The sequence below is a fragment of the Schistocerca serialis genome, chromosome 8 (assembly GCF_023864345.2).
Source record: "Schistocerca serialis cubense isolate TAMUIC-IGC-003099 chromosome 8, iqSchSeri2.2, whole genome shotgun sequence".
Classification (NCBI taxonomy): domain Eukaryota; kingdom Metazoa; phylum Arthropoda; class Insecta; order Orthoptera; family Acrididae; genus Schistocerca; species Schistocerca serialis.
Window position 1 is genome coordinate 100400048 of NC_064645.1, and position 19411 is coordinate 100419458.

Sequence of the window (19411 nt, forward strand, 5' to 3'; positions counted from 1 at the left end):
CCATAAAAGAGTAGTCCTTTCGGCAACTACTGGCCACCTGACTCATGTTAACAAATAACGTCTCAAGCACACAACTTCACTTGCAGTGATCAGAATGAAACGCGGCTTGGACACGGAGAGAATTGGCTCATACAATCAGGTCAGCAACAGAATGTGTTACAATGTAGAATTTACTCCGTATTTCTCTTTCTACCCAGCTTTGACCAGTGACACATTTGCCTGGCTGTCTCTTCCACATTACGTTTAAAATCAGCGTCGATTGGTGGCTGGTGAGGTTACATATGCCGACAATGTGCATCACACTAGATAAATCACATAAATGCGTGGTGTCTGTTCTTTCGGACATGTCCGAAAGAATAGACACCACGCATTCATGTAATTGATTCGTCTCACTGGGCAATGAATCCACAACCTTCAGTACCTATGGCTTGCTAAGGCATGGGAACCACCATTGAGCCTAATTAAAAAGACGCTCAGCAAAGAAAACGAACGGGCGACCAAGGCGGACGAGTCAATTACACCGACGGCACCACGGACCGTGGAGAGAACGCCCCGCAGGGGGAGGGGATTTAAGACGGCCGCCCGCCCTCAGGAGCTCAGCTCGTCAGCGCACCTGACGATGGCGACATGTCTCATCGCCGAAATAAAGTGCCCGTTGGACTCTATGGACCGGCAGTACACCCGTGGACGGTTCGAGAAAGAAATATGCCGGGAGAAACTGAAGAATCACAAATTAAAAGCTTTTCCGCAGTGACCCACGGAACTGACGCCATGTGACCTTACTGCTAGTGAGCAGCCCGTCAAGTAAGGACGTTAAGACGAGCTGGCCCCCTCGAAGCTATTCGAGAAGATTATCTGCGTGCCGTGTTTCACACTCTCCACTGCCAGCATCTCGTCATGGCCCCACACTACACACAATAGTCGTAGCTGCGATTTAACTCACACGCACCGCGAAGAGAGAAATTCTTTTATGCTCAGATGGCTGGCCTTCTCCTGGGGTTCTCCAACCCAACAATGCCATATGACACTATTTTGTTTCTTTTACTCGATTGAATCAGTCTTACTTTTGGATCCAGTCTGCTGAAAGTCAGCTGAGAGGAATTTGGACGTTCAGTGAGGCAAAGACGCAACGACGAAGCTCGCAGGGTTTGATCTTGTCTCCTGGAAATGGTCGAATTCAGCAGCATCCGAACTGAACTAGGGAGATTCGGGCACATCTTGAAGAAGAGGGTTGTTATGAAAGTGCTGCTTTGACTTTGGCGGTGAGGAACAGAGTTTAAGCGATTTGCGTCGATAAACACCCCACCCGCACAAGTCGCGACACTGGAACGCAAGCAGATCTGGATTGTGGATCTAGTCACTAGTGGGCTCTCCTCCCGATCAGGGCACTAAGGCACAGCGGTACCGACCGACCGACCGCCGTGTCACCCTCAGACCATAGGCGTCACTTGATGCGTCTATGGAGGGGCATGCGGTCAGCACACCGAGACCGGAGCCGCTACTTCTCAATCAAGTAGCTCCTCAGTTTTCCTCGCAAGGGGAGAGTGCACCCCGCTTGCCAACAGCGCTCGGCAGACCGAAAGGTCACCCATCTAGTGCTAGCCTAGCCCGACAGCGCTGAACTTCGGCGATCTGACAGGAACCGTTGGTACCACTGCGGCAAGCCCGTTGGCCAATTGTCAGCTGCCAAACGAGTATAGACAGATAAAGTGTATCGAACGCGTGAACGGTCGGTAATATGTTTTTGGTGAGAAGTTTCCGCCGCACGCCGGCCGGAGTGGCCGAGCGGTTCTAGGCGCTACAGTCTGGAACCGCGCGACCGCTGCGGTCGCAGGTTCGAATCATGCCTCTGGCATGGATGTGTGTGATGTCCTTAGGTTAGTTAGGTTTAAGTACTTCTAACTTCTAGGGGAATTATGAACTCTGGAGTTGAGTCCCATAGTGCTCAGAGCCATTTGAACCATCCGCCGCACGCCGAAACGGAAAACACCTTTGTTTTAGTGATGTCCACCTCCAATCCCGTATCCTACTAGTGACACTCTCTCCCGTATTTCGCGATAATACAAAACGTGCTGCTCTTCTTTGAACTTTCTCGATTTACTCCATTAACTCCAGACCGCACAGCAGTGCTCCAAAAGAAGACGGTCAAGGCAGTCTTCTTAGTAGATCTGTTACATTTTCTAAGTGTTCGGCCAGTATATCGCAGGTTTGGTTTCCTACTCCTCAACATTTTGTGTGTGTTCTTTCCAACTGAAGTTGTTCGTAATTGTAATTCCGAAGTATTAAGATTGATTTAGGGACTTTAGATTTGAGTGATGTATCGTGTAGGAGAAGCTTAAGGAATTCCTTTTAGCACTCATGGAGATAACTTCATACTTTTCATTATTTAACGTCAATTGTCAAATTTCGCAACATACAGATATGTTTTCTAAATCGTTTTGCAATTCGTTTTGATCTTCTGATAACTTCATTAGTTAATAAACAACAGCGTCACCTGGAAAGAACCTAAGACGGCTGCTCATATTGTCTCCCAAATCGTGTGTATGGATAAGGAAGAGCAAACGGCCTATAACAATAACACTAACTTGGGGATCCCCAGAATCACGAATCCAGTCACATAATTAAGACGATATCCCATACTCACGCAATATCACTACAAGCCACTTGTGTGGTACAGTGTCGAAAGCCTTCCGGAAATCCAGAAATACGGAATAAATTTGAAATCCCTTGTTAATAGCAATCAATACCTTGTACGAGTAAATATTTAGTAATGTTTCACAAGAACATTGCTTCCTAAATCCGCGTTCACTGTGTGGCAATAGACAGTTTTATTCGAGGTAATTCATAATGTTCGAACACAACATACGTTCCAAAATCCTGCTGAATATCGACGTTAATGATATGGGCATGTAATTTAGTGGATAACTGCTACAACCTTTCCTGAATATTGATGTGACCTGTGCAACTTTCCAGTCTTCAGATCTTACGTCGAAAGAACGGTTGTGTATATTGTATCAGCACAATCTGAAAGGAACGCATGAGGTTCATTCAAATGAATCCTGGTCACTGCGTTTACAGTTTCCTTACACGTAAGGTGGCACCAAGTAACTGATGGTGTGGTAAGTGCAGGTGTGCTGGCGCCATCTATTGGTAGAGTGACTGACCCTTGTGCACCGTTAGATGTTGCATAGCGCCAGTGTGGTTTCACGCCGAAGAGAACGTGGTCACACAAGTTATCGTCCATCACCGATCATGCAGGCGAGTAAGCAGGAACAACGAGGAGTGATTCGATTTTTGGCGGCGGAGGGAGTTCGAGGCAGTGAAATGCATCGATGGATGAAGGCTCTGTACGGTGAGTACAGTCTGAGTCGTTCAAGTGTTGTGGAATGGCGCAAACGATTCCTTGAGCGGCGCGAGCCACTGGAAGACGATGCTCATCCTGGACAGGCTCATCGTGTCATCACACCGGAAATGTTTGCGGAAGTGAATGCTTTAGTCTTGGACAACCACAGAATCACCGTGGATGAGATCCAGCAATTACTGGGTATTAGCGTGGGCGCCGCCTACACCATAATGCAACAACACTTGAACTTTCGAAAAATCTGTGCGCAGTGGGTTACCCACCAACTGACCGCCGAACAGCGCTATACTCGAATGGCGCTGTCTGCGAGTCGTCTGCAACGTTATCGTGCGGAGGAATACGGCTTTCTGTCACGTATTGTCACAGATGACGAAACATGGTGTCACCATTTTTAACAGGGAAGCAAGCGTCAGAGCAAGCAGTGGAAACATGCGACTTCACCACCTCCAAAGAAATCATAGGGCTTGCACACCAGTTCTCGTAAGGTCATGATGCCCTTCTTTTTTGACCACAGGGCCCCACTACTTAACGAGTTCCTGGAACGGGGAACCACCATCAATGCCCCGTTATCAAGCCACTTTACAGAACCTTAGACGATTCATCAAGTCGAAACGCCGAGGCATGTTGTTCAATGGCGTTATCCTCCTTCATGATAATGCTCGCCCACAGACGGCCAATGCTGTGAAGACGACACTGCAGCAGTTTCGTTTGGAAACGCTGGAACATCCACCGTACAGTCCCGACATTTCACCGTGTGACTTTCATGTGTTTGGACCTCCAAAACAAGCTATTCGCGGACTTCGTTTCGCAACGGACGACGATATGTGTGACTGGGTCCAGACCTGGATCCGACAGCAGCCTACTAGCTTCTTCGAGGATCGAATCGTCCGGCTAGTTTCGCATTGCGATAAATGTGCCAATAGTTTTGGCAAATATTTTTCAGTAAGTGTACTGTGTATAACTACATTTTTGAGGTAATAAAACCATTACCCTTGCTTTCCACTAGTGACCGCGTTTCATTTGAATGCCGCTTATAAGTAGTATACAATCTGGACCGGAGACATGCTTTTATTGAGTGATTCAAGTTGCTCCATTACTGAGACGATATCTACTTTTAAGTTACTCATGTTGCAACTGTTCCGGATTCCAGTTCGGGAACATTTACTTCGTCTTCTGTGGTGAAGGAATTTCTGAAGTTTGTGTTCAGTAACTCTGAAAATATGGTTCAAATGGCTCTGAGCACTATGGGACTTAACATCTGTGGTCATCAGTCCCCTAGAACTTAGAACTACTTAAACCTAACTAAGGACATCACACATATCCATGCCCGAGGCAGGTTTCGAACCTGCGACCGTAGCAGTCGCGCGGTTCCGGACTGAGCGCCTAGAACCGCTAGACCACCGCGGCCGGCTTAGTAACTCTGACTTGCCAGCACTGTCGCCGATAGTATTTCCATTGTTATCGCGCAGAATCTGTTTGGATTTTCTGCCATGTTTCGAGACAGTTTCGTTTTGAAACTGTTATAAACGTCTCGCATTGCAGTCTGTGGCAAAATATCGAGCTTCTGTAAAAGATCGCCAATCCTGGAGATTTTGCGTTCGTTTAAATTTGTCGCACTCTTCTCATTGTTTCTACAACAGTGTTCCGTCCAGTTTTCTGTACCAAGAGGGATGAGATCGGTCGTTTGTTAATTTATTTGGTATAAATCTCTCATTAAAAATGTTCAAATGTGTGTGAAATCTTATGGGACTTGACTGCTAAGGTCATCAGTCTCTTAGCTTACTCACTACGTAACCTAAATTATCCTAAGGACAAACACACACACTCATGCCCGAGGGAGGACTCGAACCTCCGCCGGGACCAGCCGCACAGTCCATGACTGCAGCGCCCCAGACCGCTCGGCTAATCCGGCACGGCAATCTCTCAATAGTCAATACTATTTCTTTGAATTCAAGCCACTTGTGGTCCACACTTACAGTGTTAGTTTGGAAGGAGTGGAGATTGTCTCTCTTGATGGCGTCAAGTGAATTTTTATCTCATTTTCGAAAAGGTATATTCCTCGTTTATTTTTGGTGGATTTAGGCGTGAATTGTTTGTTATACTTCATTCAAACATGTTCCAAATATGTTTATTGTCTACCTGCTTTGAAGAATGTTTTCCGACACTTGTTATAAAACAGTGGGGGAATTCTAGAGTTTTATACTTAGATTGTTTTATCGATGATCAACAATTATTCCTAAATTGTTTTATGTAATGTGGTCTTGTTGTAATAAGTCATTGTCCTGGTATCCTAATCGATGAAGTTACTTTTCCTGAGGAGTGTCAATAAAAATTTCGATACGAATGATGTTCAGGCAACCGTAGGCCAGTAGTGTGTACCAACAGTGTTCAATAACAGTTCTGTGCCTTTATAAGGATCTGGCACTTTGGAAATTTTTCCTGAATTTCACGATGTATTTTTCATGAGGTAGAGTACTTCGCATAAACTGGTCCACAATAACTTCTGTTAACACTATCCGCCTATTACACTATGTACAGACAGCCACGTTAACTGATAATATTCAAACAATACATGAGTTGGCTTGTAACCTTAAATTGTATGAACACTCAGTCCTAGAGTACATGTGCCAGTTTACATAAGTGTACGACCGACGCTCCTGCGAAGCGCAACATGGACAGGAAATGTGGGCCAATGCTCTCACAGGCCTCAGATAAGTGCAATTAGGCAGCGTTTTTTCCGTCTTCTTCGTCATACTTATCTACTGTGAGCGCTCTTATTACAATGAGAGGAAAAGATTGTTTTTAAAACGTCTAAAACATTACGAAACAAGAAAGTGTCAATCTTACTGCACTCATTCTCTCTGTCTCATGCACGCTGATCAGACTAACGCCATCTTCAAACGTTCTAAAACTTTCAATAAAAACCATTAATACCTACAATCGGGAAACACAAGTAATTACAATGGGACATAGGGAAGGTTTACTGTGGATGATGATTGAAAGACTACCACGAAGTGAAAATAAGGGCTGTGATATGGTTGCCAACTTTAAACATTTACTTATAAATTCATCATGCGCGCGTACAGCCATGACCACAACCATTGTCAACACTGTCCATTGCAGGACGTAATGCCACTTGGCGAGGGTGAGGGTGAGAGGTTCCCTGGCCTCTTATGCATGTCTCCTCACATTTTCATCAATTTTATTAAAGTTATGTGTCATTGCACGGTAGTAACAGACCTAATAAGTGTATTGTAATGAGGGTATTTGTACGGAGAGCTCAAAAAATACTTTTAACTTGATTCCTAAACATGTTGGATTGCTTCCCTGGGTGGCATGGGCGAGGCGAGCATCGTAGGACGCGGCACACTGCGTTTCTGGTTCGGGGCTGAACTGCCCTGAATTTTTAGGGGTTCGTACAATAGGCTTAAGCGCCTGGCGGAACGACTGACGTCGGTCGAGTTTCGCCTATTGTATGCAGGGGGAAACGACCTGCGAGACGTCTGAGTGTCGCTGCAGTTTATGTGTTTACCGTTTCAGCGCGTCCGGGACGAAGATTTCTGGCACCTACTGACAGCATTGTCCTCTTGATTCTCAGAATACTTGTGGACCGTGCCCTGCTGTGTGCGACTGTTTGGCGCCGGTTGGCCGGTGGTCTAAGCAGGTTGTTTTCGTAGCTGGTCAAACGGCAAGTTCAGTTCCCTCAGCTGAATAGCAGAGGCATGATTGGTCAACTTAAACTGAGGCTTGTTGACGTCATAAAGCCTTGCTCGAAATTGGAGGGAACGATCGCTATTGGCGCGAATCATGTTCTGAGGCAGTGTGGGGGAATTTTGGATCAGAACTGAATGCTGATTCGCGGTTTTCGAGGAGACTAGAGAATAGAGAAATGTTGGCTTCGCTGGCAGTGGCATTTGGGATCTGATCTTCCTCAGAATCGGACGGTTTGCGAGTTGGTAGCTCGTTTTCGGAAGTACTTAGAATTCTTGGACAGTCTTCGCGGCCAGGGGTTGATACAGAGTTGCTGCACGGCAGAAGTCGGCGCCTACATCATCAGGACGCTGCCTACCGACGACGTGCTGCAGATATCAGTACTGGTACAGTATTTTGCGGCCCCGGCATTGTAGGACCTTATCAGTTTTATACTGAATCTCTCAGCAGCACGCGCCCTCGCTTTGCTACAAGTCCACCTTGCTTGTTTCTCCACGTGATCCCATCTGAGCTCTAACTACTAATTGCGGTACTGCTATACAGTCGGGAGATTAATATTTGATTCATTAGGACCTCCAGTCATTATCGTCAATCTATTGCATCACGGTGAGTAGGAGCCCCTTGTTCTCGAGCCAACTCTTATTCTCATAATATTTCAGTACACCCTATCCTTTAACCTACTGTGTGTGTCGATAATCACGTGCATTTATGTTCTGATGTATAATAAATATCATTGTAATATTTAATCCGCATATCATTTCGTAGATGTTTGCAGAATAACATTTCCTGTTGTTTATTATGATAAAGTCCTCTTTTTTTTGGGTAGATTAAGATTTTTATTAAATTATTGTGAGTGTGCACTCTTTATTTTACCAACTATCAGGGCCACCATTTTCTTCCGTTACCATTGTGCGCATAATTAATTAGCTGGTAGATAAGGAGGGGGTAGAGTGCATGTCTCGTTCTCATGCAAAATTCGTCTGAATTGAAGAGGTACAAACTCTTCTCCACCCTGGCAATTCGTAAGGGTAAGTGCATAAGCGAAGCAGACGCGAATGAGTAATCATTGTAGCGAAAATACATGCCACAAATGTGGAAATCTACTGGAGTAAGCATCTTAGACAAACAACGGGTAGGCGTCACATCTAACGAAAGAGTACAATGCCCGTGCAGCCACAAGTATTTCATAACCCGCCGTTCAGCAGGCGATCTCTATGGTTTCAAATATTGACTCAACGATGTTGTCAGTTAAGATTGCTGTGGGTACAGGTTGTTGTTGTTGTTGTGGTCTTCAGTCCTGAGACTGGTTTGATGCAGCTCTCCATGCTATTCTATCCTGCGCAAGCTTCTTCATCTCCCAGTACCTACCGCAACCTACATCCTTCTGAATCTGCTTAGTGTATTCATCTCTTGGTCTCCCTCTACGATTTTTACCCTCCACGCTGCCCTCCAATGCTAAATTTGTGATCCCTTGATGCCTCAAAACATGTCCTACCAACCCATCCCTTCTTGTAGTAAAGTTGTGCCACAAACTTCTCTTTTCCCCAATCCTATTCAATACCTCCTCATTAGTTACGTGATCTACCCACCTTATCTTCAGCATTCTTCTGTAGCACCACATTTCGAAAGCTTCTATTCTCTTCTTCTCCAAACTGGTTATCGTCCATGTTTCACTTCCATACATGGCTACACTCCATACAAATACTTTCAGAAACGACTTCCTGACACTTAAATCTATACTCGATGTTAGCAAATTTCTCTTCTTCAGAAACGATTTCCTTGCCATTGCCAGTCTACATTTTATATCCTCTCTACTTCGACCATCATCAGTTATTTTACTCCCTAAATAGCAAAACTCCTTTACTACTTTAAGTGTCTCATTTCCTAATTTAATCCCCTCAGCATCACCCGATTTAATTTGACTACATTCCATTATCCTCGTTTTGCTTTTGTTGATGTTCATCTTATATCCTCCTTTCAAGACACTGTCCATTCCCTTCAACTGCTCTTCCAAGTCATTTGCTGTCTCTGACAGAATTACAATGTCATCGGCGAACCTCAAAGTTTTTACTTCTTCTCCATGAATTTTAATGCCTACTCCGAATTTTTCTTTTGTTTCCTTTACTGCTTGCTCAATATACAGATTGAATAACATCGGGGAGAGGCTACAACCCTGTCTCACTCCTTTCCCAACCACTGCTTCCCTTTCATGGCCCTCGACTCTTATAACTGCCATCTGGTTTCTGTACAAATTGTAAATAGCCTTTCGCTCCTTGTATTTTACCCCTGCCACCTTCAGAATTCGAAAGAGAGTATTCCAGTTAACGTTGTCAATCGCTTTCTCTAAGTCAACAAATGCTAGAAACGTAGGTTTGCATTTTCTTAATCTTTCTTCTAAGATAAGTCGTAAGGTTAGTATTGCCTCACGTGTTCCAACATTTCTACGGAATCCAAACTGATCTTCCACGAGGTCCGCTTCTACCAGTTTTTCCATTCGTCTGTAAAGAATTCACGTTAGTATTTTGCAGCTGTGACTTATTAAACTGATAGTTCGGTAATTTTCACATCTGTCAACACCTGCTTTCTTTGGGATTGGAATTATTATATTCTTCTTGAAGTCTGTGGGTATTTCGCCTGTCTCATACATCTTGCTCACCAGATGGTAGAGTTTTGTCATGACTGGCTCTCCCAAGACCATCAGTAGTTCTAATGGAATGTTGTCTACTCCCGGGGCCTTGTTTCGACTCAGGTCTTTCAGTGCTCTGTCAAACTCTTCACGCAGTATCTTATCTCCCATTTCATCTTCATCTACATCCTCTTCCATTTCCATAATATTGTCCTCGAGTACATCGCCCTTGTATAAACCCTCTATATACTCCTTCCACCTTTCTGCCTTCCCTTCTTTGCTTAGAACTGGGTTGCCATCTGAGCTCTTGATATTCATACAAGTGGTTCTCTTCTCTCCAAAGGTCTCTTTAATTTTCCTGTAGGCAGTATCTATCTTACCCCTAGTGCGACAAGCCTCTACATCCTTACATTTGACCTCTAGCCATTCCTGCTTAGCCATTTTGCACTTCCTGTCGATCTCATTTTTGAGACGTTTGTATTCCTTTTTGCCTGCTTCATTTACTGCATTTTTATATTTTCTCCTTTCATCAATTAAATTCAATATTTCTTCTGTTACCCAAGGGTTTCTATTAGCCCTCGTCTTTTTACCTACTTGATCCTCTGCTGCCTTCACTACTTCATCCCTCAAAGCTACCCATTCTTCTTCTACTGTATTTCTTTCCCCCATTCCTGTCAATTGTTCCCTTATGCTCTCCCTGAAACTCTCTACAACCTCTGGTTCTTTCAGTTTATCCAGGTCCCATCTCCTTAAATTCCCACCTTTTTGCAGTTTCTTCAGTTTTAATCTGCAGTTCATAACCAATAGATTGTGGTCAGAATCCACATCTGCCCCTGGAAATGTCTTACAATTTAAAACCTGGTTCCTAAATCTCTGTCTTACCATTATATAATCTATCTGATACCTTTTAGTATCTCCAGGATTCTTCCAGGTATACAACCTTCTTTTATGATTCTTGAACCAAGTGTTAGCTATGATTAAATTATGCTCTGTGCAAAATTCTACAAGGCGGCTTCCTCTTTCATTTCTTCCCCCCAATCCATATTCACCTACTATGTTTCCTTCTCTCCCTTTTCCTACACTAGAATTCCAGTCACCCATGACTATTAAATTTTCGTCTCCCTTCGCTACCTGAATAATTTCTTTTATCTCGTCATACATTTCATCAATTTCTTCATCATCTGCAGAGCTAGTTGGCATATAAACTTGTACTACTGTAGTAGGCATGGGCTTTGTGTCTATCTTGGCCACAATAATGCGTTCACTATGCTGTTTGTAGTAGCTTACCCGCATTCCTATTTTCCTATTCATTATTAAACCTACTCCTGCATTACCCCTATTTTATTTTGTATTTATAACCCTGTAATCACCTGACCAAAAGTCTTGTTCCTCCTGCCACCGAACTTCACTAATTCCCACTATATCTAACTTTAACCTATCCATTTCCCTTTTTAAATATTCTAACCTACCTGCCCGATTAAGGGATCTGACATTCCACGCTCCGATCCGTAGAATGCCAGTTTTCTTTCTCCTGATAACGACGTCCTCTTGAGTAGTCCCCGCCCGGAGATCCGAATGGGGGACTATTTTACCTCCGGAATATTTTACCCAAGAGGACGCCATCATCATTTAATCATACAGTAAAGCTGCATGTCCTCGGGAAGAATTACGGCTGTAGTTTCCCCTTGCTTTCAGCCATTCGCATTACCAGCACAGCAAGACCATTTTGGTTAATGTTACAAGGCCAGATCAGTCAATCATCCAGGCTGTTACCCCTGCGACTACTGAAAAGGCTGCTGCCCCTCTTCAGGAACCATATGTTTGTCTGGCCTCTCAACAGATACCCCTCCGTTGTGGTTGCACCTACGGTACGGCTATCTGTATCGCCGAGGCACGCAAGCCTCCCCACCAACGGCAAGGTCCATGGTTCATGGGGGAAGGTGGGTACAGGAACATAAAGATTTCACCGAGGATCGCTGGAAAACGAGTAGCCTGTTTGGATGTATCACGCTTCGTGTTACATTAGGTCGCTGGTCGTTTCCAGATAGGTCATCATCCAGTGAACAGCTGCTCGAAATATTCACAATCCACGGATGCAGGGCAGTGGGGCAATATTACGCTATGCTGGACATTCACCTGCGATTCCGTGAGACCTGTGGTACAGTCTGCGCAGAATGCTGCGGCCGGCAGGGCACGCGTGGGTCCAGCAGTAATGACGGTTGTTACGTGAGGGCATTGTAGCGAAAATGCCGAGCGCTGGAGGGGAAGTGCCGTTCTAAACTGAAGCCAGCGCTCACGATTTTTACAAATATTAAGTTGGGCCCTTTCATACCCACATTTTCATGGTGAACAAAGAGCTACTGTCTCCTGTACTTTGGTTAGTATCTAAAAAGAAATCCGCCAAGAATGCAGCGATTTATTTTCACCTGGCTCATTACCGATTTCTAACTTTCAGAGAAGCATCGTGAGCGATGAATTTTGAGTAACCGTACACATTTCTCTGGTTACCATATTAAAATTTGCTTCTTTTGCCAAAACACAGCGGAGTTTAGACAGTTTCGCCTCACATGTTGTGCAGATACAATTGGGAGAGAATTCTGGAGCAGTGGTTTAGCAAGTTTATTAAGAGAGGAACTGAGGAAAATTAAGGTCAGTAGCCTATGAAAAAGTACATCCTTGGTACAAAAAAAACGTATTATGTGTTCACTTATGTTGTTCCAATACCCATAGCATTTCTCGTTTCCCAAGCTATCGATGACCCTTAAAAATCACATTCTTTCATGGAAAAAGTCTGTAGTTAGTGGAATAACACGGTAGATAATGAAGTTTTACATAATAAGGATGTGGCGGAAGTCTCTCCTCTTCGCAAGCTATCATTTGCCACAATCTCATTTCGATATCTGAAACCGTTTACGAAACATGAGGGATGTTGTGAATATATCATCATGAACCTGGCATATGAAGCTACAAGCAAAGCAAAAATGAAGCATTATACAAAATAGTTCCTGAAAAATCGTTTGGGAAAGATTTCAGGGCAAGCGCCTCGTTTCTGTCATCGCTGACCGTCCCAAAAGGTGTCGGCCTCCCCTTCCGATCGAACTTACCGAGCGCTTTGGACTAAAGCCAGCCACTGTGCGTCGGCCACCGTACCTATTGTTATCAAAAGCTCCACGGCGGTGTGGACTACATGAATATTATTTCTGAGCATCTGCATCTATTCACACTTGGTATCTTCCCGGACAGCGAAGGCACTTTCCAGCATGATAATTATCCATCTCACAATGCCAAAACCATGGTGCAGTGGCTTGAAGAGGCACAAAGGTCGCCAAATCAGAACCAGATGGAACACTTCTGGGATCCTTTCGTGTATCTCTTCTACACATTGTATTGTAGTGGTCTGCAGTCCTGAGACTGGTTTGATGCAGCTCTCCATGCTATTCAATCCTGTGCAAGCTTTTTCATCTCCCAGTACCTACTGCAATCTACATTCTTCTGAATCTGCTTAGTGTATTTATCTCTTGGTGTCCCTCTACGATTTTTACCCTCCACGCTGCCCTCCAATGCTAAATTGGTGATCCCTTGATGCCTCAGAACTTGTCCTACTAACCGGTCCTTTCTTCTTGTCAAGTTGTGCCACAAACTCCTCTTCTCCCCATTTCTATTCAATACATCTTCATTAGATATGTGATCTACCCATCTAATCTTCAGCATTCTTCTGTAGCACCACATTTCGAAAGCTTCTACTCTCTCCTTGTCCAAACTATTTATCGACCATGTTTCACTTCCATACATGGCTACACTCCATACAAATACTTTCAGTAACGACTTCCTGACACTTAAATCTACACTCGATGTTAACAAATTTTTCTTCTTCAGAAACGCTTTCCTTGCCATCGCCAGTCTACATTTTATATCCTCTCTACTTCGACCATCATTAGTTATTTTGCTCCCCAAATAGCAAAACGCCTTTACTACTTTAAGTGCCTCATTTCCTAATCTAATTCCCTCAGCATCACCCGACTTAATTAGACTACATTCCATTATCCTCGTTTTGCTTTTGTTGATGTTCATCTTATATCCTCCTTTTAAGACACTGTCCATTCCGTTCAACTGCTCTTCCAAATCCTTTGCTGTCTCTGAGAGAATTACTATGTCATCGGCGACCCTCAAAGTTTTTACTTCTTCTCCATGGATTTCAATTCCTACTCCGAATTTTTCTATTGTTTCCTTTACTGCTTGCTCAATTTACAGATTGAATAACATCAGGGAGAGGCTACAACCCTGTCTCTTTCCCTTCCCACCCACTGCTTCCCTTTCATGCCCCACGACTCTTATAACTGCCACCTGGTTTCTGTACAAATTGTAAATAGCCTTTCGCGCCCTGTATTTTACCCCTGCCACCTTTAGAATTTGAAAGATAGTATTCCAGACAACATTGTCAAAAGCTTTCTCAAAGTCTACAAATGCTAGAAACGTAGGTTTGCCTTTCCTTAATCTTTCTTCTAAGATAAGTCGTAAGGTCAGTATTGCCACACGTGTTCCAATATTTCTACGGAATCCAAATTGATCTTCCCCGAGGTCGGCTTCTACCAGTTTTTCCATTCGTCTGTAAAGAATTCGCGTTACTATTTTCTAGCTTTGATTTATTAAACTAATAGTTCGGTAATTTTCACATCTGTCAACACCTGCTTTCTTTGGAATTGGAATTATTATATTCTTCTGAGGGTATTTGGCCTGTCTCATACATCTTGCTCACCAGATGGTAGAGTTTTGTCAGTTCTAATGGAATGTTGTCTACTCCCGTGGCCTTGCTTCGGCTCAGTTCTTTCAGTGCTCTGTCAAACTCTTCACGCAGTATTATATTTCGCATTTCATCTTCATCTACATCCTCTTCCATATCCATAATAGTGTCCTCAAGTCCATCGCCCTTGTATAGACCCTCTATATACTCCTTCAACCTTTCTGCTTTCCCTTCTTTGCTTAGAACAGCGTTTCTATCTGAGCTCTTGATATTCGTACAAGTGGTTGTCTTTTCTCCAAAGGTCTCTTAATTTTCCTGTAGACAGTATCTATCTTACCCCTAGTGAGATAAGCCTCTACATCCCTACGTTTGTCGTCTAGCCATCCCCGCGTAGCCATTTTGCACTTCCTGTCGATCTCACAGACCACCTATTCGTAATTTACGGAAAATCGTGAGCCACATACCTACAGAAACTTATCAAGGACTTTTAGAAGCCATCGCGTGTTCAGTCGTTTCTCTGTTTCGTTCCAGTGCTATTACGAAAATGGTGACAACGGTCTGCATGTGTACGTCGTGCAGCGCCGTAACATGGTAGTGGTGGCAGTAGCGTGTACTCACTCTGCGTGGGCCGGGGCAGGACCATGTAGACGGCGGCGAAACCCTCGTACTCGATGGTGTCGTCGGAGCGGAAGTGCAGGTACATGTAGCGGCCCGACGACATGACGCCGCTGGGCGGCACGCGGTGGCCGCAGAAGCGGTCCAGCACGTCGTTGTAGCCGTAGCGGCCGTCGCGCACCTCCAGGAAGTCGAACTGGCAACCCTCGCTCGGCTCCAGCCGGAACATCTCGCGGAACTCGAGCCGGATCACGTTGCCAGGACCGGCTGTGAACACGAGAACATACCAGGTGACCGTCAGCGCTCTGTCCTGTTCTCACGCGACATGGGTTAGTCGGGTAGCACCGTTAGATTCCTGTCGAAACCACTGTGCCAGCTTTCTCACACTGGGAAGTCTACAGGTGGAGCGTATAAAACTGTTCCGGAAAATACTGTATGCACCTTAAGGGGGTAGGACGTCAAACGGGCCGACTAGGAGCAGGAGAATCACCATAGGACATTTTAATTTCTACTGTCTATACTTTTACAAATAAATTCATAAAACTTTGTCACCACGACCAGGAAGGATTGACGACTCACACTCATCTCAGTGGAAGCTTAAAAACGTAGCAAAATACCTTTTTTTTACATGTGAAGTTTCATCATTTTTTCACTTATTATTGGCTGCATTTGTTACTATAGGTACACTTTTCTTCTTAAGTAAGAGAGATTCTTCGATGAATTTTTCATAGCATACAAACAGTAGCTACAGTTGTATGAAACTCTAGAATTTTCCAAATCTATTATAAGACTGCGGAAAAATTGAGATAAATAACTATAAAACTTGTTATTTTTCTAAACATGAAGATTAAAATGTAACAGTTCATTCATTTTTTCATAAACTAAATAACTTCTAGAGTTTCATACACCTGTAACTATTGTTTGTATGCTGTGCAAAAGTCATCGAAGAATCTCTCTTACCTAGGAAGAAAAGTGTACTTATAGCAACAAATGCTGCCGGTAGTAAGTGAAAAAAATGATGAAATTTCACATGTAAAAAAAAGTGTTTTGTTACGTTTTTGAGCTTTCACAGCTATGGGTATGAATCCTGAATCCCTCCTGGTCATGGTGTTAAAGTTTTATCAATTTATTTGTGAAAGTATAGACACTGGAAATTAAAATGTCCTGTGGTGCCTCTCCTGCTCCAAGTCGGCCCGTTTGGCGTCCTATCCCCCCGTAAGGTATGCAACCCATCTTCAGTCGTTGACAATCAGGTCACACATTAACACTTACAGTCACGACACTCTTGCTCATTTTTGTAGCACACTGCGACAGCAGCGCTCCAAGTTGGCAGAAAGCTATACTTCTGATGATGATATCGAATGAGTGTGAATACTATTGTATACATTGATTTGTAACACAGCTTTAACAATTGGGAGAGTATGGAATGCCACAAAGGTCGGCAGAAACTGAACAATTACTCTAGTTCTGTCTTTCTTTAGTTTCCCTAGGAGGTATGAAACGGTACATCACTCAGCAGTTTATTTACGATTCTCCTATAACCAACATATTTTTATTGAAGAAGGTAGTTCTTTTTTAAGAAATAAAAAATGGCTAGTAAACAGCAGAATGCCTTATCTCTCGAAAAAACACGTAGTATAACTGCCCAACAACATGGAGTTTCGTTCGCAATGCTTCCAGCAAACTCGAGGGAAGGTATGTTGGGTTTAGGCACGCGATGGTTAAATATTTACCTTTCGTCCCTGCGTTTATATGGCTTCTGCCGTGTGCGAATTCAAGAATGCCGGTATATTCAGTTGTGTTTTACTCATGGGTATCTTACAGGTTGCCTGTTTTAACGTGCAGCCAATATGTTTTTGACCAGTTGTATTTTTTCACGCCCTGTTCGTCTACATCTACATACGTGGGGGAGATGGGAAATATCTACATCTACATCTACATCCATACTCCGCAAGCCACCAGACGGTGTGTGGCGGAGGGTACCCTGAGTACCTCTATCGGTTGTCCCTTCTATTCCAGTCTCGTATTGTTCGTGGAAAGAAGGATTGTCGGTATGCTTCTGTGCGGGCTCTAATCTCTCTGATTTTATTTTCATGGTCTCTTCGCGAGGTGTACGTAGGAGGGAGCAATATACTGCTTGACTCTTCGGTGAAGGTATGTTCTCGAAACTTTAACAAAAGCTCGTACCGAGCTACTAAGCGTCTCTCCTGCAGAGTCTTCCACTGGAGTTTATCTATCATCTCCGTAACCTTTTCGCGATTATTAAATGATCCTGCAACGAAGCGCGCTGCTCTCCGTTGGATCTTCTCTATCTCTTCTATCAATCCTATCTGGTACGGATCCCACACTGTTGAGCAGTATTCAAGCAGTGGGCGAACAAGCGTACTGTAACCTACTTCCTTTGTTTTCGGATTGTATTTCCTTAGGTTTCTTCCAATGAATCTCAGTCTGGCATCCTCTTTACCGACGATCAACTTTATATGATCATTCCATTTTAAATCACTCCTAATGCGTACTCCCAGATAATTTATGGAATTAACTGCTTCCAGTTGCTGACCTGCTATTTTGTAGTTAAATGATAAGGGAACTATCTTTCTATGTATTCGCAGCACATTACACTTGTCTACATTGAGACTCAATTGCCACTCCCCGCAGCATGCGTCTATTCGCTGCAGATCCTCCTGCAACTCAGTACAATTTTCCATTGTTACAACCTCTTGATACACCACAGCATCATCCGCAAAAAGCCCCAGTGAACCCCAGATGTCATCCACAAGGTCATTTATGTATATTGTGAATAGCAAGGGTCCTATGACACTCCCCTGCGGCACACCTGAAATCACTCTTACTTCGGAATACTTCTCTCCATTGAGAATGACATGCTGTGCCTGTCGACTGTGGTCATAGTTGTGTGAAAGGAGAAAAAGAGAATCAGACCTTAAATATGATATCTTTATTTTTCTACATAATTTCCAAGTACATTGAGACATTTGTCACACCGTTTTCGAAGCTTCAAAAAGCGTTCCAGGAAAAAATGAGGGCGTTGCATACGGAAGAAGCGTTGAACGGCTGGTTTGACGTCAACATTGCTGCCAAAGCGCCTTCCTCCGAGAGTCTTCTTCAAAGCAGGAAACAGTTGGAAGTCACTTGGTGCGAGATCCGCACTGTAAGGCAGATGGTGTAAGCCCTCCCAACCAAGAGTTGCAAGATGGTTTTGCGTTGCCGTCGCCGTGTGTGTTCTCACATTGTCATCCAACAGCAGAACGCCATATCTGAGAAGGCCAGGCCGCTTTTTCCGAACCACCTCTTTCAATTTCGACAGATTGGCACAGTACCGTGCAGCATTGACGGTTGTATCCTCCAAAAAGTCCAGCGGCAAAATTACTTTGGCGTCCCAGGAAACGGTGAGTAGCACTTTACCTGCAGATGGAGTGCTTCTGAACTTCTTTCGGACAGGTGATGACGGATGTTTCCTCTCCATGGATGCGGCCTTCGATTCGGGCATGTAATGGTGGACCCACGTTTCATCCCCCGTGACAATCGGGGTCATTGCCAGGTTAATGGTATATCGGTGTCTTGCACTTTCACGGTTACCTGCTGTGTCGTCTTTCGCCTATATCACACAGCTCTGCCCACAGTCGACAGGAGAAACTTATTTTCCGACTACCCCTCGTACGTACATTCAAAACCATTGTCCAGTAGTGTAGGTTGTTACTATAGTGTATAGAGTGTAGATAGTATTTATGACTAACCGATTTCTTCCCAGTGTTGCTGACACGCTGTTCGAAATCTTCTCTACTTTTTCACTATATTTTAGATTAACTGTGAAATATAAAGACGTGGACAGAGAACTTATAAATGCCTTCTACCGCATGCTAATGAGTTTTGTTTAATAAGCTCATTTTGACTGCATTTTGTGAAGTTAAACTTCGTGTTGCGTGTACACAACACTGGGAGGAAATGTGTTAAATAAGAGGGATATTCAGAAAGTGAAGTCTGATCCATCGCGAAATGGAAACCACACTGAAAATCCGTTGAAGTTTCGAACAGATGTGTTGGACAGTGTCTCTGGTATAACCATCGATCACTTCACGTCGCTCTTTTCGATTCTGATCGCACAGTGAACACGTAAACAAGTCCGGAAAACGGCGTGTCCAGCCAAGTGTGAGAGCCTGTGAGAGATTTCGCCTGATTTCATGCAGCCCACACACCGTAACTGTCATGCATTTCCTTCTTCATAAGTATCCTCGGCCGCACGCTGCAGGGGCAATGAGGAGGTTCCTGCAGCGTTTCGGATGGGAAGTGTTTCGTCACCCACCACAGAGCCTGGACTTGACTACCTCTGAGCCCAACGTAG

General features: G+C 44.1%; 1 protein-coding gene across 1 annotated transcript in view; it reads right to left on the reverse strand.

Moving 5' to 3' along the window:
- LOC126416851 (uncharacterized) overlaps nucleotides 1-19411 on the reverse strand; it is a 1707974-nt gene that overhangs the window by 1219572 nt on the left and 468991 nt on the right. The window contains exon 3 of the mRNA XM_050084734.1: nucleotides 15058-15321. Within this exon, the coding sequence (XP_049940691.1) occupies nucleotides 15058-15321 (264 nt within the window). The remainder of the gene's footprint in view (nucleotides 1-15057; nucleotides 15322-19411) is intronic.